The sequence below is a fragment of the Columba livia genome, chromosome 18 (genome assembly GCF_036013475.1).
Source record: "Columba livia isolate bColLiv1 breed racing homer chromosome 18, bColLiv1.pat.W.v2, whole genome shotgun sequence".
NCBI classification, from domain to species: Eukaryota; Metazoa; Chordata; class Aves; order Columbiformes; family Columbidae; genus Columba; species Columba livia.
In genome coordinates this window covers 6,891,039-6,914,018 of record NC_088619.1, presented here as the reverse complement: position 1 = coordinate 6,914,018, position 22,980 = coordinate 6,891,039, and the positions used below count along the sequence as shown (strand labels likewise).

The 22,980-nt window shown below is 52.5% G+C and overlaps 1 protein-coding gene across 25 annotated transcripts in view; it reads left to right on the top strand.

Moving 5' to 3' along the window:
- The window catches only part of SEPTIN9 (septin 9), a 142,529-nt gene extending 123,933 nt beyond the window's left edge, over positions 1-18,596 (top strand). For all 25 annotated transcript variants that reach the window (XM_065034700.1, XM_021288573.2, XM_005503130.4 and 22 more), the window contains 9 exons: positions 4,434-4,625; positions 6,401-6,529; positions 6,946-7,027; positions 7,646-7,783; positions 12,370-12,487; positions 13,707-13,802; positions 14,460-14,556; positions 15,566-15,617; positions 16,478-18,596. In XM_065034700.1, the coding sequence (XP_064890772.1) occupies positions 4,434-4,625; positions 6,401-6,529; positions 6,946-7,027; positions 7,646-7,783; positions 12,370-12,487; positions 13,707-13,802; positions 14,460-14,556; positions 15,566-15,617; positions 16,478-16,613 (1,040 nt within the window). In that variant the 3' untranslated portion in view covers positions 16,614-18,596. The remainder of the gene's footprint in view (positions 1-4,433; positions 4,626-6,400; positions 6,530-6,945; positions 7,028-7,645; positions 7,784-12,369; positions 12,488-13,706; positions 13,803-14,459; positions 14,557-15,565; positions 15,618-16,477) is intronic.
- The last annotated feature ends 4,384 nt before the right edge of the window (positions 18,597-22,980 follow it).

Below are 22,980 nucleotides of genomic sequence, written 5' to 3'. Positions count from 1 at the left end.
CAACTAATCTGGAAGCTTGTGGCCTTTCCAGTCTCTGCTGCATGGAGGGAAGGGGAGTTATCCCCAGCACAGTGTCCTGGTCTTCTGGGTGCTTGGAGCTCTGCAGAATCAGCAAAAGGTTGCAAACACTTGGTACTCCCAGCATCCAGGGGAGGTTTCTATGATTTACTCAACAAGCGTTAGCATTTCTCTGGCCATCGCGTGTGTGTCTGTATAGCATGGGGATAGTTTGAGTCTGGTGGCAGGAGGCTGGGAGGATGTGACGGGTGGTGGGGACAGAGGTGCAGCCTCCTGGCCACTCTCTGGTGGCTCGTACAGCTGCTGAGTGCTGGGCCCATGACCAGCCCCGCTCCAGGATCAGCTTTGCCCTCCCAAATTGCCAGAATCCTGCTCCCCTGCATTGCCAGAGCAGATAGAGCTGCTGGCTCTAGCTGGGAGGTAGGGTATGTCAGACATTCCTAGTTCAGCATCTGCAAGGGTTATTCAACATCTGTCTATCTGCAGTGGAAACACAAGTCTCCTACCAGTGCCTTTCCCAACTCCTCCATGAGGACTGCCAGCCCCCGGGTTTGGGGTTTCGGGTGATCTCACAGCCTGTGTTGCATCCCCAGCCTGCAGCCAACCTGGCTTGCAGCTGCGTAGCATCAGTGCAACATGTCTAAGCCCTTGGCTTGCTGGCAGCCCCTCACCGGCAGCATTTTGCAAAGCCCCATCCCGCAGCTGCCCGTGCACGGCGTCCAGCTGGCTGGAGGAGCTGGGGGCTCCCCGAGGGTCTCCCCGGGGCTCCCCTCCTCACAGGATGCCTTTTATCTGCTGTTTCGCAGATGTTGGGTTTGGCTCGCGTCTGACGTGCTTTAATTACAGCGCAACAGCCTGGAGTCTTTGGCAAAATCAACTTTGGAGCAGCTGTCCTGAGTCAGCCTGGCACCCAGGCTGGAGCTGTGAGCCTGTTCCTGCTTGGTGCAGCGCTGTCCTGATGGCCTCAGCATTGCCTGTGCCCACGCGGAGAGGGTTTCCTTGGCAGAGGAGGTTTAAATACAGTGTAAGCACATGTTCCTATGTGCCTCTTGTTTATTTAGGGGCATCAGAGCTGCAGGCTCTGGCTCTCTGTCTCCATCAGCAAAGCGAGCAGCCCGCACGCTTCCCCAGCCTCCCTCCCACGGGAGGCACAAGTGGCCCTGGTGAAGCAATGATGTGTGAGGTCTGATCCTGCTTTTGCCAGTAACTCAGTGGAAATCAGGAGTTTCTGACAGTATTGGGTGCTTGATAAACAGTGCTCTGGAAGGGTCAGCTCAGCTGTGCTGACACCAAGAGTGCCACAGGTTTGGCACCATCCCCTTAGAGAGCCCAACGGGTCAAACAAGTACAGGATCTGCCCTGGGCAGCCATTGTTTCTGCTCTGATTTATTTCTATTTTAGAAAGGTGTCTGCTGGGTGTGCTCCCCACCACCCAGCGCAGCATCCCTGTGTGTCTGGTGAGGTCCTGCGGCTCGGCCGCGTCCTGCCTCTGCTGGCACAGAGCCCTCGCAGCCAAGCGGGATGCTGGAGTCCTTGCTAAGAAAAGACCAGCTCAGTGCTGGGAAGCTAAAGAGAACAGTGAAGGTCTGTGGTGCAGCATTTCCCTTAGGAGTCTGCTGGTGCTACTGGGACATTTGAGTCCTTGCGTCCTTGCTGTCCTGCATACACTCCTAGTTGTAATAAATTCATTTGTATTTTATTTTTTTCACAAACAGGAGCCAGGTGCTAGAAGAAAATGTCCTTTAAAGGACTTCTTCCGCACAAGCGAGCCGGAGCAGTGTGGGTCACGCTGCTGGCGGTGCTGCTTGAGCGCATCCCGCGCGGCAGTGCGCCTGCGTGCTCCATCCACGGTGACAAACGGTTACAAACCGCCGTCTGCCATCGCCCTGCGCTTCCTGTGGCTTTTGTCCTGCTGGGGACTGGGGAGTCCCGAGCCCTCTTTCTTGCACTGAAGGCAAGGTGGCGAGACAGCACGTAGTGTCTGCACCCTGTGCTGGGGACAGTTTTGCCTTTATGTCCCCTGCCCAGGGAGGGGGACAGCCCCCTCTGCACGCTGCTCGTTAGTGGAGCTTGATAGAGGAGATGCTGGAGATGGCCCTGGCCTTATCACAAGGGGAGGGTGGCTTTCTGCTCCATTTGTTTAGTTTCTTAATTTCTCTGTGTGCACTGCTGGACCTTACCTGCACCAGTTTCCAGGCTGCCTGTCCCGTGGGGCCAGCGCACTTTGGGCTCTCCCGCGCATACAAGCAGTGCCTGCAGGAGTTAAAGCCATTGCATAACCCAGCGCTGCTGCTGGTGGCAGCATATTTTCCATGTGTTTTAGTCTTTTTTTTTTTTTTTCTAGTGGCACGTAGGGATTTTTTCCACTTTTGCCCTTACTGTTTTGGAAAGGGGGTTGTTTGGAGTCTGCGGCAAGACGGCGGGCACGCCGGGCCAGTCGGCTTTGTAAGGGGCAGCGTGTTGCCAGCTGTGTGATAGCCTGGATCCACGTGTGCCCCGGGAGGAGCGTGTCATACCATGTGTGTCAGCTACGGCGTGTTTGCTCTCTAGCAGCTCTGTGAGTAACGCTTGTTAGGGAGTAGAACTTCTCTAATATGTTGGCCTGCACAGCCTGGGATTGAGGGTTGGAAAAAAGTATTCAAAGTGACCCAACAGTCTTTGGAATCAGTTCTGGGTTTGCTTTTTATATAATTTTTATATCTTTTTTTCCACTTGGCCTATATTTGAGCACGTGGAAGCGCGCTGTGCTCGCAGGAAATGAGCCTTTCCGCCCTGCACACCCCAGCAGCCTCCGCTCTGACGCTGCTCCCGCGGCTCCTGCCTGTCACCGGAGGAGAAGGAGTGATGGGTTTGTGTTTGGGGAGCCCCTTTGGACCAGCCACGCTCCTACAGACAGATCCCTTTGGAGGGAGGGAGAGAAAAACAGGCAGCACCACATCAAAGGCCAGAAATAAGAGTGGGGTGAGGAGATGAGCTGAAAACCATACTCTTGTTTGAGGGAATGAGGTTGAGGACTTTGCAATAAGTCCTTTGCAAATAATAATGTTTTTATTAATAATAATAATATAAATAATAAAAAGTAGTAAATACATGCTGCAAAGAGCTTAAATAAAATGCCTGCTTAGGCTGGTGGTTGCAGTGACCTGAGCATCGATCAGCAGCAGCAGCCTGTGGTGGGGAGGGCTCTCAGGAGTGTGTTTTCCTAAAACCTGCCTTTCCATGTCTGCATCAGAGGAGCTTTCTGTGTGTGGCTGATACCTCCAGGAGCTTACAAGGACCAGGCTGTGCATGTCCTGCCTTCAGGATACTGGAGTTTGCAAGGACCAGGCTGTGCGTGTCCTGCCTTCAGGATATTTGCTGTATCAGCTGCGGGTGATGTGGCGCAGCTGGGACAGGGTGGGAGCAGATTGCATTGCCCGAGAGCACATAGGGGTAGTTTGTCCTTCCCTGCAGCAGATGTTCCGGCCTGGGGGAGCAGGTAGTTCCCCAATTTTTGTTATGAAGTTGTTAAATGAGGCAGTTAGTTGTCTGCTTGCTTCTCCTGAAGGGTTTTGCTAACCTGGAGCTGTCTCGCAGGGGAGATGAGTGTCCTGTCTCTGTAGGGAAGCTGGAGGGTTTGAGTTCCTCGGTCAGAGACTGGCAGAATTAGAGCAGGATCATGAAAGCTTTGTGGCTGTGCAGGTGTTGTCTGACATCACTTGTTTTGATGCAGGTGCGTTGGGTTTTGGTTTTTCAGTGAGAAGTGAACTGGGGCCAGCAGCCTCTGCATTTTATCAGCTGGAGCTGAGGAGGGCATGTGTCGGTAGATAGACGCCGAGGGCTTTTCTGTGTCTGCAAAGCCATCCAGTTTCCCGAAACGTGGCCACAAGGCGTTCCCACCAGCAGTCTGCATAGCGCTGTAATTACAGTGGTATAGAGGAGCGGGCAGGCTGCGTAGGTCTGCAAGCTTCTAACGGCAGCGCCTGGGCATGGGGCCGTGTTGCTAAAAGCTTTCATCACTCACTAAATAAACTCCTGGACTTGTGCCAAGGGATTTTCTCAGTGCTGGGTCCTGCTCTGTGATCGCAGATTGGTTGCTGGTGGGACCTGGTGTGCGGTGGCTGCCACAGGCTGCCTGTCCCACCCTGTAGCAGCATTGCTTTGCTGCGGTGGGCTTGGTGATGCGGGCAGGGATGGTGAAAGTTAAGGAGAGGAATCCCAAATTTGACATAATTACAGCAAAGGGAGATCCCATGTGCCTTCTTCCTCTTAACCTCCCAGTTCCTTGAGTCCCCGCTTGCTGGTGTTAGCAGCAGAGACGCGGCATGTGCTTTATTCCCACTTTGGATGCAACAGGCAGCTCCTTTCATTCCGTGCCAGGAGCAGCATCCCGGCACTGCCTGCCACCCCTGACCACGCTCTCTTTGCCTCCGCAGGTCCAGAGGCAGTTCCCAGCCACGCACCCGGCATGACGGACGCTCCGCGGGATGCCGGCCCCAAGCAGGCGGCACCGACGCGGCCGGAGAAACCAGCTGCAGACTTCGGCTACGTGGGGATAGACGCCATCCTGGAGCAGATGAGACGGAAAGCCATGAAGCAGGGGTTCGAGTTCAACATCATGGTCGTGGGTGAGTTCTCCCCCTAGCACCAGCTGCCCGCAACGTGCTCGGCGAGTTGTTTTTGTTCTTCTGTGGTGATGTTTGTCCTCTCTGAAGTGTCAGTGTTGGGGTCTGTGCCTTAGGAGTCAGCAAATCCTGCTCCCAGGATGCTGGCTTGAATTCAGCTGTTGTTAAAGCCAGTGATGCGATGTGGTCTGTGGTCCCGCGCATCTTCCTGCGTCTTGGGGTGCGTTACCCATAGGCACATCGTGGAGGGGAACACCCCGAGGGGTGTCAGGACTCACTGGAGCCTTGCAGAGCTCTGCCTGTTTCATTTGGATATTTTCATACACAAATTGATCTGTGGGGTTGCTTCCTGGGCTGATAGATCGTTGCAAACCCAGTTAGTGCAGAACCAGTTCTTGCAAGGTTTTTTAACAAACCCAGCTCTTTTCTGCCAGTGGAGCAGCACTCCCAGGGCAGAAGGATCACGACACTGATCCTGAGAGTCTGCAAGCAAGATTGCATGAGCCGAGCCCACATTTCCCTGCCAGAAACAGCACCCATCCCTCCACGAGCAGGCTGTACCACAGCAGCGCCTTGGCTTTCTGCTTTGCAGATGGGAAGGGATGTTCAAGAAAGGGCCTGGCTTTGCCTTGGCAGCACTGTGTGTGGTATGAAAGCCTGTGCTGCAGCGCGGCTGGAAAACATTGTTCTTCCCTTGGCAGGCTCTTGGCTGACTGTTTACAGGCTGGAGAATTCGTGGCAGCATAAACAAGCTGAGCTCTGGCTCTCCCTGAAGATGCAGAGAGGGATGTGGGAGCAGCAGCACCTCGCGGGGTGCCCCTCGGCAAGGGGATGCTCTGCTGAGGGGTTGATGTAGCTTCCTTATTCCCATCCAGACTAAGCCACAAGTCCTTGCGTTCATTGCAATCCCTGTTTTACGAATGGGAGGATGTGGGAATCAGGTATTGCCACCAGTGGTGGGTCACTCTGCCCATGCCACGTCCATGTGATGGGGATTTTGGAAAATCCTCTGCCCTGCATGCCAGAGTCCATGTTCGAAAGGGTTTTGCCAGCTTAACCCATCTCTGAGTGGAGGTTTTGGGCTGATGTCAGCTTAGCCCCATGCTATCTAAGGCTGTGGACATGAGAAAAAAGACCTAAGCTTAAAAAAATAAAAATCCAAAGCACATATTTTGCGTTCAGGTTTTGGTGCAGATCAGCTGGAAGGAGTGGAGAGCTGCCCAGGCAGAGTGGGGTTCAGCCGCACTTTCCCCACCTGATTTCAGCTCCAGGGAACACTCTGGGCTGCAAACCTAGGGAGGTGCGACCGGGTCCCCCTTGTGCTCAGCCATCAGGTCCCCCAGGTACAGCCACATCTGTCACTTGGCCAGGTCAGCCTGCAGCTGCAGTTTGGAGGGGGACATCACATCTGTGGCTGCTGGTGGCTCCTGCCTCTGGTCCCTGTCCAGGCAGTGCAGCTCCAGCAGTGTCTGTGTGTCCTTGGGGCTACTGTGATGTTGGCTGGATGGAAGGAACCAGCTGCTTGCCCTGCTTGCTCCCAGGAAGCTGGCTGCTTTGGAGCCAGGGAAGGCACTTGATGCCTTCAGCATCCTCTCACCTAGGGTGGACTCGAGCTGCTTGACCCAGGAAGGGTACAGGGGAGCAGCTGCACCTCTTACCTCCCTCTTACAGAGCTGGTGCAGGCTGAGTCCATCAGCATCCCCATCCCCTGGCCCCTGAAAAAAACAGCCCGGAAATGTGCATGAGTGCTGACTGTGATTTATCCTGTTGTTTCCCAGGTCAGAGCGGCTTGGGGAAATCAACATTAATCAACACCCTTTTCAAATCCAAAATCAGCCGGAAATCTGTACAGCCGACTTCTGAAGAGCGGATCCCCAAGACCATTGAAATCAAATCCATCACTCACGGTGAGGCTCTGCAGATCCCAGCTGGTGCTTTGACTTTTGGTCCTTCTCTGCCTTGTGTCTCCAGGGGCTCACAGGGGTTGTGGATCTCCACTAAACCTCCACTCCGTCTATCTGAAGGGGCTTTTACCATCCAGAGAAGCTTTTATGGCTGAGAAAAATCTATTTTTAATTTATCCACCAGCATTGACTTAGTTGTGGTGGAAGGGAACAAGCAAGGTGGACATGGGGGGTGGCATTTCAGGCCAGATGTGTTGCTGCCTCCCTTTGGAGGACTGATTTGTGCCTGTTAGAAGCTGTGAAAGTGTGTTTCTCCCCTGGGAGGAAGCTCCTGCCCTCCAGCTAATTTTGGGAGGATGGGCTTGGCCAGAGTGCTTGTCGACACTTGCCTCATGTACCAACTTTTCTCTCCATTTCAGAGATTGAAGAGAAGGGGGTTCGCATGAAGCTGACAGTCATCGACACCCCGGGCTTTGGAGACCACATCAACAATGAGAACTGGTGAGCTGGTGCGGAGAGAAGGTGGCCAAGCCCAGGGACATCCTGACCCAGAGCTGGTGCCAATGGCTGTAGTCTGGTCCAGTGCTACCTGCGCTGCGTGGAGAGCAGGGGAGATGATTGTTGTGGGTGACAGTGCGGTGCCCTGATCCCTGGGAATGATCCTGGTACCTGGGAGAGCCCACAAACATCCTGCTGTTCTGGGCATGAGACGAGCTTTGTTCACGGCTGGGAGCAGCTGTGTGCCGAGGGATGCTTCATCCCTGCACTGCTCAGCAGCTGGATCCTGGAGGAGAGAAGGAAGGAGATTTTAGGCACTTACTTGTCTAAACCAACCAGTAAATCCCCTCCTGCCGCGGTGTGGGGAGCTGCCAAGCAGTGAACGCGTGAGGTTTGTGATTTCCCTGCCGCCTGCCGTCGCTGTATGAACAAGAGCTACAGGAACTAAAACATTTCCCGTGTGTGTTTTGGTTTTGTTTCTTTATTTTATGGGATTCTGTAAGATGCTGAGCATCCCCATCTCAGCAGGCTCTGCGTCACCCAGTCAGGCCAGGTGGGAGGTTTGGGGTGGTTCAGATGCCTGACCTGAACCCACCGTCCCATGTGCCTCTTTCTCTGCAGCTGGCAGCCCATCATGAAGTTCATCAACGACCAGTATGAAAAGTACCTGCAGGAGGAAATCAACATTAACCGCAAGAAGCGGATCCCTGACACGCGGGTGCACTGCTGTATATACTTCATCCCAGCCACCGGCCACTCGTACGTACCCCCGTACCCCACCGCCCTCATTCAGACCCATGGGGCTTCACTCATCTGCCTTTGGTCTCAAGCAGCTCAGCCATCGGGGTCTTCCTCGGGATCCTCCCGTATTTCCTGGGGAATTGAGATTGAGGACAGTGTGAAGCTGTTTTCCCTTGGGCTGTAACATCTGGACCCCTTGCAATTGTATCTTTGGCTGCATGAGGAGCGTGACCAGCAGGTCGAGGGAGGGGATTCTGCCCCTCTGCTCTGCTCTGGTGAGTCCTACATCCAGCTCTAGGTCCTCAGCACAGGACAGACATGGACCTGCTGGAGAGGGGTCAGAGGAGCCACAGGAATGATCCGAGGCTGGAACAGCTCTGCTGTGGGACAGGCTGAGAGAGTTGGGGTGTTCAGCTGGAGGCGAGAAGCTCCGGGGAGACCTTATTGCAGCCTTTCCAGACTTAAAATCTGATAAGAAAAATGGGGACAGACTTTTTAGCAGGGCCTGCAGCAGTGGGACAAGGGTGATGGTTTTAAACTAAAGGAGGGGAAATTCAGTCTAGACATGAGGAAGAAATTTTTTATGATGAGGGTGGCGAGAGCCTGGCCCAGGTTGGCCAGAGAGGTGGTGGATGAACCATCCCTGGAGACATCCCAGGCCAGGCTGGACGGGGCTCTGAGCAACCTGAGCTGGTGAAGATGTCCCTGCTCATGGCAGGGGGGGCACTGGGGGAGCTGGGAAGGTCCCTCCAACCCAAACCATTCTGTGATTCTATGATAATGCAGCAGAGCTGCTGTACCCCAGAAAAACGTGGTGTTTTCTCCCCTGAGGGGCCATCAAAAACCTCCCCGAGCTCCAATTACCTGCTTGCTTTGCTTTGGTCACCTTGCTTGCTTGACTGAGGATGGAAACCAGTCGTTGAGCTCTCAAATTGGGCAGAAAAGCTGCCTTTGCAAACAGAACATTAATTTCTTTTTGCTGCGGCCCTGCCTTTGTAAGGGGAGAAGGCGGTTTTCCTCATGCTACCGAGAGAGTGAACACTCTCACCCTTTAAGGATATTTTGTAGGTTGTTTGACTTGTCTTCAAGTGGGATGCAGTTTATTCAGCGCAGAGCTCTCCTGGCTCTGGCTCTTCTCAAGCGACAGCATCAAAGGCCCAGATCTCGCTCTATTTTTTTTTCCTGGGCATGTAGCCTGCAGTGAAAATCTGGGGCACATAAAGCGTCTTGAACAATGTGACTTAAAGTATCACAACACAAAATGAGACCTAAGTTTCCTTTTGATTTGTGTCAATTCGTTCCACCTCTGGCTCTGTCTGCGTGGGGATTTTTTTGGGTCTGTTTTCAAAAGTAAACTGAAGCCGCCAGCACTGTATTAATGTCAGCCTTTCCCTCTTCCCCATGTAGAGATTTATTCCAACAGAAAGGACTTTGTTTTGCTTCTGTCAGTGGGTAGCCCAAAAATGCATCCTTCACTGGAATAAAATGACTGCAGGGGCCAGTTATGCTCTTCTTGTGTAAGCGGCCGTCAATTGGGAGCAGAAGGGCCAACAAAAAGTTTATGGTTTAATACGATAAAACAGAAAACCTTTCAAAGGGAGATGATGTTTATAGGCCAGTCTAGTGTGTTGGTCCCACTTATCTCAGCCCTGATCTGCAGGCCTTGCCTTGGCAGTTCGGAATGTTGGAGAATTAGCTACGCTTGAGCTTTTTCTCATCCCTTTGGGTGTTTAGCGCTTAAAAGTGTGTCTGATGCTTGGATCCTGCAAATAGTTGACCTGCGCAGAGGTTGCAGATTTTGGGGGGTGGTGGCGTTGAGCCCCGTCCCCGTGTCCCCTGCTGGAGCCTCTCCAGCCATGCGCTCTGGTTTCTCTCACCCACCGGCTAACAGCAAATTGCATGGAATACTCAGCTGCTTCTTTTCTTTCTCTCCAACGAACATGTGTTTCCAATATCCGAGCGAGCCCAACGGTTGGAGGCCGTTGTTGCTGAGCCCTGCGCGGATCCTCCTGCTCCATAGCCTGATAGCCCAGCTGGGGCCGGCGCTGGCTCTCCAGCCGTGGCTCGGGGGGCTGCGCTTTGTGCTCCAGTGTCACAGCCAGCCCGTGGCTCACATGTCCCCTCCTGCCACACAATGGAGATAAGCTGAGGAATGAATGAAGGGGGACAAACCTCACTGGGAGGGAGAAATCAATAGGATGTTTTGCTTCTTCAAGAGCTTGAGCAGGCATTGAGTTTCCTTTCTGTTCCCTTGTGAAGCCCAAGTTCTTTGTCGTCACTGATGGGCTTTCCCCAGCGCTGCCCGTGGTCACCTCTCCTGCGGCACGGAGCTGCCGCGGCAGTGCTGGCAGCAGAGCTTCGTGCTGGTTTTGCAGGACGAGGGATTGGGAGGCCGGGTCATGGGGCTGTCGCACGATGTGTGACACAGCCAAAGCAGCAGTGGCTCCTGTCTGTCTGTCCCTCCCTGCTCGCGTGGTCAGACACGGCACAGGACTCGCCATCCCTTCCCTGCAGTGGGAGCTGGGCTGAGCCTGCGGGTCGTTGTGTGGGAGCTTGCTTTTTTCTTCAATAAAAAGGGAAGGATAGGAGGAAAAAGCGAAGTTAACCAAGCACACAGATTCAGAGGCTGGAGGGGAGGTCTGCTGGGCTCTGTTTCAGTCCAGCCCTCCCAGCCAGGCAGCTCAAGGGTTAATAAATGGAGAAGTTTCTGCTGCTGTTTCCCTTTGCAGGGAGTTCAGGGCAGGCTTTGCAACCCATCTAGTTTGCACACACCCTGTCCTTCTCGTAACACTCCTGTAAAACCATGTTTGCGAAGGCTAAGTAACATGCTGGCAGCGGCTTTTGGCTGCAGCCGTGCAAGCCCGGCTCTTTGCCACCCAATAAATATCTCAGCTCTGACCCCTGTGAAGCACCGCAGGGCTCTGAAATGTCCCCCCGGCCTCAGCAGCCTCTTTGCTGCTGCTACCTGAGCTGTTGGCTGATGGACAGACACCGTCCCCACTAGCAGGAGCCCAAAGGAGAAGAAAGCTGTGTTGAAGTTGTTTTGGTTTTGGGTGCAGATCAGTGTGGGACGCGGTTGCTGTGGATGTGGCTGTGGGTCGGCTCTGGCTCTGCCTGCTGCTCTCAGGATCGCCACTGGCATCCCCCTGGTACCGATGAGGGCTCAGCAACCGGGCTCTTACGTGTCAGTCAAGCTGAAGCTTTAAAGTCTGGCTGATTTTGAACTCATCTGCATCGGCTACATATGCATCCCGGTCTTCACTCTGAAAGCAACGCTGATGAAAGAGTCAGGAATACAGTCTCAGTAGGGAAGAGGCTTTTAGAAGGGAAAAATTGTTTGGAAAATAGCAAAGAGAGAGGAGGGGAACGAAGTCTGCTGGGAAAGGAGCGTAACTGCATTGCTTCCTTGGAGGTCTGGGAAATGCATTATGCAGTGTTCCAAACAATGTTTGCCAGCAGCAAGTCTGCTTAGATGTGTCCATGGGGGTTTCCTTGTGTTTTTTCTTTCCTTTTGTATTTTTTTAATAGCCAAACTCTTTCTTTTCTGGAGCCAGGGTGATCTGTGGCTCCTGAGTCTGTGTTAGGGACTCATTTGCCCTCCCATACAGGGACAGGAGTTGGACTTGATGATCCTCGTGGGTCCCTTCCAACTCAGGACATTCTACAAACTGTCCTACATGGGCATGTGTCCCCATCACCTCCAGAGCCACCGAGCAGGACCTGCAGCAAGTGGAGGTGTCCCAACAAGGGCTTTCCTTTAGCTGGCTTGGGAACCCCCAGCAGTAAAACCACCTCCAGGGAGGCCTGAGGAGCCAGGGGGTCATGGCCAGGTGTCCTCATCGCTTTCTGCGGCTGGACCACAGCCCTGGGACACAGAGCAGCGTGGCAGCCGAGGTCGCATCCGCCAGCAGGGAGGGATTTCCCGAGGGCTGGGGTTAGGCAATCTCGACAGCTTTCCTCTGCTGAGACTTTTGTTGTAGAGATTTTCTGACATTTTTGCCCTCTGGAACAAGCAGCCGCTCTTCTGTGCTGTGTGAGCCCCTGGAGAATTAGCGGAGCCCTTTTTAATCCCGACAGATGGATGCAAGATGCAACCCTGGCTCGTGGACGGCCGCGGGCTGCTGCCCAGTGCAGGAGGAGCCTGAGCAGGAATAGTCACCTGTGGCCATTGCCAAGCCCCTGGATGTTGGTGACAGTGGGTGACAGCTTGGATAGGACTGGAGGAGTTTCCATGCTGTGGTCTCAGCTTGGTTTGTTTGTCACAGGCGGACTGGTCCCACAGCCAGTATCGCCTGTGCTCTCATCCTGGCTTCGCCAAGGACATGTGTAGCTTTGGGTAGGTTCTCGCAGTCCTCTGTGGCCAAGCATCCGTGCAGAGATAAAAGCTCTCTCCCACTTCACGGGGCTTTGCGAGGGTTTGAAGGTAATAGCACGGCTTTAAAAGGGAAACGTTTTAAGTGTTTGTCTGCAAGCTGCCTCTTAGATGGACGCGTGCTGTTGTGCTTTTAAGAATCTGTCTTTATTTTTCCTATCTGAAAGGCATTGCAGCAGCTGCCGCCTCACTATCAGAGCGCGAATCCTCCTTTTTCTGCTGTACTTTTCAGGCTGCGGCCGCTAGACATCGAGTTCATGAAACGCCTGAGCAAAGTGGTCAACATCGTCCCTGTGATTGCAAAAGCCGACACGTTAACGCTGGAGGAGAGGGACTACTTCAAACAAAGGGTAAGGGGCTGGCGGCTCTTGTCCCTTGTCCCCTTTCCCTTCCTGCCCCTTTTCTTCCCAAAATCTCCCCCTGCCTCCCCGGCAGGGCTGGGAAGGCGAGTGCCTGGCCCGGAGCCCAGCGCATTCCTCCGGCTGCAGCTTGGAGCGATCCCACGTGGCCGGAGGAAAAGCCTGTGCTGCAAGCAGTTCCTTGTGTTTCTCTTGGACCTTTGTCAGTGCAGGATAAGTTTCGAGCTCTTAAGTCTCGGGGCCTGTTTCTCCTGCCTCCTTTGTTGTTGTTACACTCGGGCTGGTTTCTGTTATTTTGGGAGGTTGACGGTGCTATGCATAGAGGCTGGAAAACCCTTCCTGTGCAGCATCATGTGCTGATTCAGGGAAAAAAAATGGGTGGGTTTGCTGAGCTCAGCTGGGCAAAATTTATGGGGAAAGCAAGGCATGAAATTCCCTTGGTTGAGAGCTGATGATGGAGAGTTGAGGAGGGGCTGTCTGAATCCACAGCAAGTCACGGGTTTTGCTCCCTGCACACGTCTGGTGCTGCCAGGAGCTGGAGCTGCCCCACTCTGGGCTTTGGTAAGGGGCTATGAATCTGTTGGTGTGGCTGATGGCCATGGCTGCAGGTGTGGTGGCCTCAGCGTCCCCTGCAGAAGTCAGCAAAGGCATCGAGCTTGTTGGTCCCTGAGTCTGAACTTGGCGGGCGGTGAAGTGAAGGGAAAGAGGCTCTTGCCAAAAGGGCAGTTTTAGGGGCCAGCTCCACTGGTTATGGAGAGGATGGCGCATTAACTGGGAGCTGTTCCGTGCCTCTGTTGCAGAAGAGGATGAGCCACCCCTTCCCACACCAGTGTCTTCCCAGTTCTTGATGAACAGGACCAGTTTATTGCCATAGGAAGCAATGGAGAAGGCTGATCCTCCGTGCTGCACCCTAGCAATCGGATTTCAGCATCTCTTCACCTTGCACAGAGGCAAAAATGTCCTTAGAGGCCACTTTTCCGAGCTGTCAGTGTCCCTCTCCCCTCAGATCAGGCACTGCCATGACTCCTTTTCCAAGGAGCATAAGCAGACATCAGAAGTCAACTTTTAAACTTTGTTATATATGCCTGGCAGCTATGTTCCCCATTGCTTGGTGCAGCTGTATTGCCTTATTGTCTTTTTCAATCCCAAAGCAACGCCCAGCTCCATATAACTTCATCTCACTCTCAGCTCCTCTGCTCCTCTCTCCTAGATAATGGCCGATCTTCTTGCCAACGGCATTGACGTGTATCCTCAGAAGGAGTTTGATGAAGACTCTGAAGATCGGCTAGTGAATGAGAAATTCAGGGTTAGTGCATGGGGTTGGATGGTGCTGGTGCGGGTGCTGGTGATGTCCTGGGTGGGATCTCTTGCAAAGTGCATTTATTTTCTCTTCCAAAGGAGGTTTGTCAGGACCAGGGACCCTGCCAGAGCTCAGAGCAAGGACAAAAAGAGGGTGAGGAAGGCACCTGGGGAAGGTGTCCTCTCCCATTCACATCACTGTACCTTCACTTAGCTGCAGGGAGTAGCTAACAATTTTTGGTTCAAAAGAGTGGGTTGGACAAATTCAAGGAAGAAAAATGTCTTTTAGGGACTCTTAAGCACAAAGACATCACCTTTGATCAGGAAATGACTGAGCCACAGATTGTCAGACGCATGGGGCAATTCCCAGGGGCACATCATGATACCTCTGCCCTGGCTGTGTGCTGGGACCTGACAATGAGCTCTGGGCTAGACTGGTTTTGGGCTGGTTTTAGACTAGTTTTGGACTGGGCACGTGTGAGAGATACTGCTGGGCTGCCTGCAGTCCCTGGCAGGCAATGCTGCCCCGGAGCATCAGGGACAGACCAGCTCGTCCCATTAAACTCTCTCCTGAAAACAGCTTGATGTAGGACTTTGCTCGCCAGCTTGGTTTCCTGACTGGTTTTCGGTAGGAAAACATAACCTTGTTTTTCTCTTTCCTCAGGAAATGATCCCGTTTGCAGTGGTAGGCAGTGACCAGGAATATCAGGTTAATGGAAGACGAATCCTTGGAAGGAAGACCAAATGGGGCACCATTGAAGGTACCTTGTCCTTGTTTCCCTACCTCTTGAGCCCACCTCCCTACCCTGACAGAACCACCAGAACTCCAAAACCACCAGTACAAGTCAAGGTGTATATAGTCCTTCCCTGCTCCTCCAAAGAAAATCACTTCCCTGGTGTGAGGACTGAAAACACCTTGTCCAATGCTCCTGCATCCAATTCCTGGGCCTTTGTGCAGCTCGGGGGGCTGCTGAGTGCTGGAGGGGACACTTGTGGGTGTCTTGTGGCCTGGCTTCTGCTGGCTGCACAGTTAAAATGCCTGACGGCTGTATTTGAGTGCAGTGCTGATGTATCTGTGTCTCTGAGCCTTTCCTGGGCCTCTGGAGGTCTCTGCACCCTCCACCAGGCATTGGGCTGGTGCCCTTGTGGGATCTCTTTCTTCTTCCACCTTCATCCTATCACCGTCTTCCTTTTTAATCCCCCATTTTAAACCATTGTTTAAAGGCTAGGTGAAGGCTCCTGGCTCCAGTGCATATGTACATTTCCCCATCCCTGACAGCCCGCTGGCACATCTCCAGTGCCACCCGTCTTATCTTCCTCCCTTTCCTTTCACAGGTTTCTCATTTAAGAGTTTTTTTAATAGGGATCCTGTGTTGAAGGATGGCTTAACAAAGATACCAGGAAACCCAGTGTATTTTAAAGCTCTGCTGCCCTCTTGTGCTCTGTCCTTCGAATTTCTGAGTTTATGGGGCTCATTGAACCACTCACCTTCTGCGTGTGGCATCTGCCTTCAGCACGGGGAGGCCGCAGGACGCAGCCATGGCCATGGGCAGCCTTCGCAGAACGGTGTTACTTGTTGTCTTGCCATTTCTGCATTATGTTCAAGCCTGTTTGGGTGGAAAAAAAATCAAAATAAGGGAGTTGTTCCTTTATATTCAAACGGCTGGTAAACTGCAAGCTGTCAGACTAATTGTGGTGGAGCAACACCCCGTGGTTGTGGTTTTTCCTGCCGTGGATACATGCTGATGGGTTTCTCTCTCTTTCTACCAGTGGAGAACACGACACACTGTGAGTTCGCCTACCTGCGAGACCTCCTTATCAGGTGGGTACGACTGTGCCCTGTCCCTGTAGCCTTTGGTCACCAGGTGGCATCCAGAGAAAGGGGAGAGCCCAACCCAGCCTGAAGCAGCTGCTGCTTTGCTCTGCTCCTCCATCCATCCATCCATCTGTCCCTCTATCCCTCCTAGCCTGCTGCAGCACTGCAGCCCCTCTCCGAGGGGTGTCCCCACTTTGTGGGATGTGGTTTTTGAGGCTTTTCTCAGCTCCAATGCTGAGTTAAGGGAAGAAAGGAGCAGTGGGTGGGTCAGGACAGACCCCAAGCTTGCTGGCAGTATACGATGTGGCTCCAGCTCACCTGCAAGAAGCTGGGAACCCTCTTGTCCTAGTGGTCCTTCAACAGCCCTGGGTCCTACCCCCAGGCCCAAAACATCACCCTCCTTCATCCCAGGATTTGGGGTCTGGGTGGTCACTGGTTGCGACTGGAAGAAGCGTCCCTGCTGCAGGGGAGTGGAGCTGAGCCCCTTTGGCTTGCTGGAGGGGGCATTGGGCTTCTCCTAAATTTGGCTGGAAGATTAACTCTGCACACACAAGCTGTTGCTGACAGATAGTTCTATGGAGCTAAAAAACCCCATCCCAGGGTCTTGCAAAACCAGGGTCTTCCCAGGTGGGTGCTATGCAGCCAAGGCTCCCCCCACCCAAGCACAGGCTGTTGGTACCAGTGAAGCCTTCTGGCCTCAGCTGCCCATAATTGTCTTTGCCTCCCTCCTGTGCCCTAAAGATACTGTTGACCAGTAAAGCAGGAGGGGAAATTAGGGCTGGAGGGGGTGTTTGAAAGCAGAGGTTGGGGGGTGCGAGGGCTGGGGCTCAGCGAGGTGCGATTGTTCCTGTCTCCCTTTCCCGCAGGACGCACATGCAGAACATCAAGGATATTACCAGCAACATCCACTTCGAAGCCTACAGGGTCAAGAGGCTGAATGAGGGCCAGAGCTCGCTCTCCAACGGCGTGACCGACAAAGAGCTGGTGGCTAACGAAATGTAACCGTCTCGCTCCGTAGCCAGGACCTTGCTCACTCACGCTCGCTATTTTTCCCCTCTTCCCCCTTTATTTTTATATAAATCCTCTGCCACTGTCCCTCTCCCCCCCACTCCCCCAAAACCCCCTGCCAATGTTAACTGACCAAATAACCAGACGCTGTCATGCGGAGCGGGGTGACCGCTCATCCCCCCCTGTTTTGTGGCATGGGTTTTCTTCTCAACCCCCAGTCCAGCATCCCTGGGGACTGTTCCCCTGCAGAGGCAGGGTTGGGGTGCCCCTGGGAGCGCCCCCCATGCAAAGGCTCTTCTCCGTCCATGGAAGGCAAGGGTTTCTCCAGGTGAACGTAACCTTCGGAAGCAAGGTACGGTGGTGTGAAGAGAGCAAGATGGTGCCATCCTTGTCTCCTGTCACCTCCTCTGAGCCCTCTGCAGCCCTCCGGGACCCGCCAGCCCCCAACCCGACCCCTCTACCCTGCCTACATGCAATAATCTGGGAGAGTTTAGGTGTCACCTCGCCTGTCACCGACCCCCAGCCAGGCAGAGTGACCTGCTTTGGGAGAAGTGCCTTTTCAGACTGTGACCTTGCAATAGTGTGGGAAAAGGGAGGGAGGGTTTGCTTGTCTGTCTTTGCAGCCTGCAAAAGGCCTGTGACGCTTTGTAGAGACTCCTTTTCCCTCTCCCTTGGACCGTAGATGTGGCTGATGGCCTGGGAACACTTGTGTATTTATTTTTCATTCAGTCTGGTGGGTTTTTCCCGCTGAAGACTCCGAGTATGTTTGTCTGAAGGGGTCTGAGAGTGGAACGTCTCTGCAAAGCGGTGGTGGGAGACAGAGGGTTGTCCTGGCTGACCCTTGTGATTCTCAGGCTTTTCCCTACATCAGAGGAGGCTGTTGGATATTTCCTTCTTTTTTTAACATTTTTTTGAACCCCTGTGACGTGTGTGTACGTATCACAGTCCTGTTTTGCTGTCCTTGTGCAAGGGGACTGTGCATGTGGGATCTGAGCCCCTCAGCCATGGGGGGCGCTGGGGCAGCGTTTTCTGCACCCCATGACCCCCCAGCTCTACCCCTGCTCCCTTCAGCTCTGCCACGTTGCATCTCCCGTCTCTGTGAGTCTCCAGTGAAAATACAGACCCTGCAAGGGGGTCGGTGAAGTAACGCCGTGACACGGGAGCGGGTGGTCCTGCCGCCTGCCCCGGCCCCACTTGCCTTTGTGTTCGCTCTATCAGTCTCCGTATCCTCTCTAAGGGATAAAACTTACTGCGAATCACCCTTTTGTTTAGTAAAATGGCACGTGTCCCATCCTCTAGCGCTGAGAGGCACCTGCAGAGCCCACACGATGGTGCCCATGGGAGCAGAGCCACCTCCAGCACCAGTGAGCAGGAGGAGGCCGCCCTCACCTTGCTGGGGATGCCCAGATGATGTTGCTCAGTGGAGGGTTTGCAGGGGCTCCCCACTTGTCCCCCTCAACCAGCTAAAGGGGCGTGTTTGGGGGGACACATCACAAGGAGAATCCGCTCTCCCCCTTAACTCGTATTTCCCTCCCGCAACAGCACAACGTAGTTGTTGGGGAAGAACAACTATACTTGCTGACTTGCTATATTTTAGCAAAAACAAAACAAAACAAGTGTATTAACTGAAAATATATATATATTTCTAGTGTTAAAAAAGAAGACAATGAAAGGGGAGAAAATCTCTTGTGTGAGGCACTTCTGCAAATGTCATCTTAAACTGGTTTTTTTCCTCTAGTTGATATCTCAAGCTGGGCCAAGCAAGACATGCCGCTTTCTCCTTTGTAACCTGATTATTTTTTTGGAAGGAAAAAAATAAAAGGAAAATAATACAGTAAAGAAAAACCAACTTCATCCAGATCTGTTAAAATGGCCTTTTGGGGGTTATAAGCATTATGACAAATTTAGTCCATTTTTGTATAAATAATAGTGTTTAATATGTATTTCCCAAAATAAATGTTTCAAATGCAAATAGTAGGAGGCTTGTTTGGAAACGTCTGTTCCCAGCCATGGTGTGGTGGTTGCTGTGTGGACCCCGTGGGGGTGACGGGACAGTCCAGCTCCGGAGCTGCTGGGCTCTGCCCACTTTGGAGTGATGGTTTTATTGATTCCTAATCCCCTTGGCTCTTACTACCTCAGGTATCTGCCCCAGGTGCTCACAAAATGCTGGAGCTGCTGGTGCCGAGTTCCCTGGGGACTGCGCCAGCACAGCTACTGTGTCCTTGCAAATCCCGAGGGACACCGGTGGGTCCCCTCCCTCCTCTTTCAGGTTGAAGCTGTTTCCACTGCAATTGATGGTATTTTTATTAAGAAACGGGTTGCACCTCATGCAAGGCCAGACAACAGCTTGTGTGTCACACAGATGTAGCTTTGGCTTTGCAGGCAGATGGTCTTCAAAAGCTTTGGTGACTGCAGGGTGGCCCTGGGGATGCCTTTGGAAGTTGGCTTCACTTTGAGGACTCGCCTTCCTGAAAACCACGTTTTTCCTTGGTGCTGCAGACAAGAAACATCCAGTCAGGTGTTTTAATCTGTATGTTAAGTGTCTATTGTACTTCCCCCCCACCCCAAGCCAGTTGAACCCAAAAGGCTTCTGGACATGGTTGTATGCAACCAGCTCCTGCTTGAGCTGGGGTTGGACCACGGGACGTGCAGAAGTCCCTGCCATCTCAGCCCCTCTGGGATTCTCCACTTCTGGAACTGTACAAAACCAAAACCAACAGGACAAAGTCAGGGTGGGTTGGGCTGAGTTGGGTTTCTGTGGGTGTGCAGAGTACAAAACAGGCTTATGTACATTTTTCTTCTGCTTTTCTGCCAGCAACTGGTTTCAGGGCAGTGAATCAGCTCGTCTGGTACAGCATCCAGTGAAGTGTGCAGTCAAGGTTGTTGATGGGCCTCCCTTTGCCCCAGTGCCAAACCCATCTCTAGCAACACCTTTTTTTTGCATTATATTGCAGTTTTGTGGTTGTTTTAGCTCAGATGCTCTTCACCCCCATGGCTCTTCTCTATCAAATGAGTCTATTGGGGGGAAGCAGCACCGAGCAGGATCAAGGTGTTCTCACTGTGCTAACTGGAGCAAGACCCTGAGCAAAAGCTCTTAGCAGGGGGGAAAAATCAGCTTGTAGTAATTACAAACATAGACCATGGGCTTTGCTTCTGGACAAATCTGCAGCAGCTTTTCCCTGGATGGTGTTTTTATCTTGTGCTGTTGTCTGGTTTTTTTGTAGTTTTCCTCAGTGTCAGCATCTGGCCGTGCCCATGGAGGGCGATGGGGCAGAGGATGCTCTGGGGCTCTCTAGGAAGATGCTCTTCTGGTGACAGACTGAGAAACTGTTTGTGGCTGGGGAGAGGGGAAGGCAGGCAAAATATCTAAGCTCGGCAACAATGGCAGTTTTTGTTTAGCCCAGCGGAGGAGCTCGGCGGGTTGGAGGTCCTGTTCATGGGAATGGCACAGGAATGGCTTCCAGATGTTAGGAAGCTCTGGAGAGGTGGGATTGGCGGAGGGAGAGCAGCCACATCCCGGAGCAGGGGTTTGTGCAGTGCTGTGAGAAAATCCCAGCTGAGGGAAGGATCTGCCATTGCAAAATCCAACCCCCCCACCCCGTCCCAGAACATTGACCTTAGGGCAGGAGTGACCTGGGAGGGTTTGGGCAGAAGAGGCAGGGGAGGGTCTGCTCCCCCTTCCCAAGCCCTCCTGAGCTGTCTCAAAGGGAAATTTACCTAACGATTCCATAGCTGACAGCAAGGGCCTTGCACTAATGGCTTATTGAGTGGCCTCACTTTAACAAATGAGGGAAATGAAGATGAGTGAGAGTTTAATTACCGACTGGAGCAGGTCTTTCCGCTACTGCGAAGATGGGCGCTCGCTCCCCCTTGCCTGGCTGCCCGGAGGGATGGAGGGACTCCCCCGCACAGCTGGCCTTTCAGGGACCCCCCTGCACAGCTGGGTGCTCGGGGTGCCTGATGGCATGGGTGGCAATGGAGGTGACAGCTGCTCGGCCAGGCTGGGCTGGAGGTGGGTCCTGGTTCCACCTGAGCAGCCCGACCCGAGGAGCATCACCACGCAAAGAGGATGACTATAAATAATCAGAATAAAAGGGAGTATAAATAATTAAAGCAGCTCATAGTGAGTAGTTCCTGGAACGTCTGCCTGATTTAAAAACTAATTACTTGGAGGATAATCACCACCAGAAGCGCATATATTTACCCACAATGCTGCTCTTCCCTCCTCTTCCTTGCGCTCACCCTCTCCTGATTGCTATCCCAGGCATCGGCGCCCAGACTTATCACTCATCCGCAGCACGCAATAAACTGTGTTGTACTCATCCATCTCCCTGATTAATAACGTCATTGGAGACCTGTTCAGGGAGGAATAAATCCTCCCTGGGTAGGAGGCCAGGTGCTGGCAGGAGGAGAAGTTGCGGTTGTGTGGTACCTGCAGAGCCCAAGCCTGTTCTGCCCCAAAGGGCCACGCTCTGCTCCAGGGACAGTCCCTTTGGATGAGCCTGTGCTACCCAAAAAGCAGAGCATCACCAAGTCACCATAAACCTGGGGTACCCGAGGGGGATGTGTCATCACCTGCTCAGCATGAGCTGCTGTTAAGAGAGTTTTCTGGATCATCACTCGCACATCGGCCCACAGTGCTCATCAAAACCTGAACTGGGTGACGTGGGGCCTGTCCTCATGGGAAACATCTCCTTTTGATGTGCAAGCTGGTTTGCAGCAGGCAGAGGCAGAGCTGGTGATCTCAAGCTTTAATTACTGTGAAGCTGCTGCACTGCAGTTGAAAGCCTGGGGTTTTATTTTTGATCATCTTTGCTGCAGCTCCAGCAGAAAAGAGGACTTGCGCCTCCATCTCCACCCCTGTGCCACCTCCTCGTGCCACCTCCATCACGCAGGGTGCTGGCCCCAGCCTACCTGCTCCTTCTCAAAACCACAGCAAAAACTTTTCTTCCATGCCCACAGCAAGCTGAAGTTTGTAACACCTTGCTGTGGTTTGGTTTGCATTTATTCGGCTGAGCTTGTGTCCGGTCCTGTAGAAATGAACGAATAATTCTCACCATCAGCCTGATTTAGGAGCACTATTGCACTGTGTTGGGTCGTTTTGGAAAACAGAATAATTTATTCCTGACTTATGGGATTCAGGAGACTTCCACCTATAGCCTACAACATTTTCTCATTAACATTACTCAGCTAAGCTAAAAACTGCAGTTTTGCGAGTCATGCTTTCTTCAAAAGCACATTACCAGCTTCCCAGGGACTCCAAAAGTTTACTGAAGCTTAAAGACATACCTCATAGCATGCAGTAATATACCCCAGTCCCTCTACTCATTGCTTCTGAAACTATCTTTTCTGCATGTTTCCCTTCCATGAACGGTTCCCACCACAAATAACCCTGCAAGGATGTCACTGTGTGCCCAGCGCTGCCCGCCCAAGCCCTTGCAAACACCTCAGTCATTATACCCAACCCTGCTCTAACGAACTGATACACCGAGCCAGAGCCTGTGAGTGGGGCTCCCAGCAGCAAAATTTGTTGTAGACTTGTGTGCAACACAGTGGAGGTTTAAACAAGTGATATTGTGCAAAAGAAGAATTGCATTAAGTTGTTCTTTATCAAGAAGATAAATAGAAGAAAATAGCTGGAAAACAGGAGAAAGGGCAATTGCTGTCTGAAGGAAACTGTAACTTTGCAACCAATACCGTTTGTCCTTTATCCTCCCCTCTGGGGCTTCTCTGAAACCACCTAAGCCAAAATGTTTATTTTTATTATAGCTTTTTGGTGTTGGCAACCACCTGCAGTGACAGTGTGGGATGGAGGGGCTGGGATGCGGGGAGATGGATGGATGGCTGTGTGTGAACTCCTTTTCACGAGGAATGATCAAGACCCAGTGCTTAGCAGTTATTTTAATCAGTACACCATTTCTATAGGTAGCTTGTTACTTTTTTCATTGTTTGTTTGCTTGCTTTTGTAGGTGGCAGCTGAAAGCTCTTGCTGGCAAAGTTTACAGACCCCCTGGTTTGTTTGTTTGTTTTTAAAGTAAAAATTGTAGCCTTTTAAGAAGTGTGTCCTGAAATAGCTTTGCTGAGGACGATGACAGAAACACAGAAAGAACCTTGGTCCCGTCGTGCACATCCACAGCATATCGTACCACATTAAACTGCTGGGGGAGCAGAGGAGCCCTTGGCAGGTGGTGCCGCCGGCAAATCCCCTTCCCTGCCCTTCTGCCACCAGCCTCAGAAGAAAGTCAAGATTAAAATCATATTGCTAAAGCAAAATTACACATTGGAGACTCTGCAGCCCTCTCGGGAGGATCAGGGCATTCCTCTATAAATATCTGTCTCGATATGTTTAATTTGCAGATGA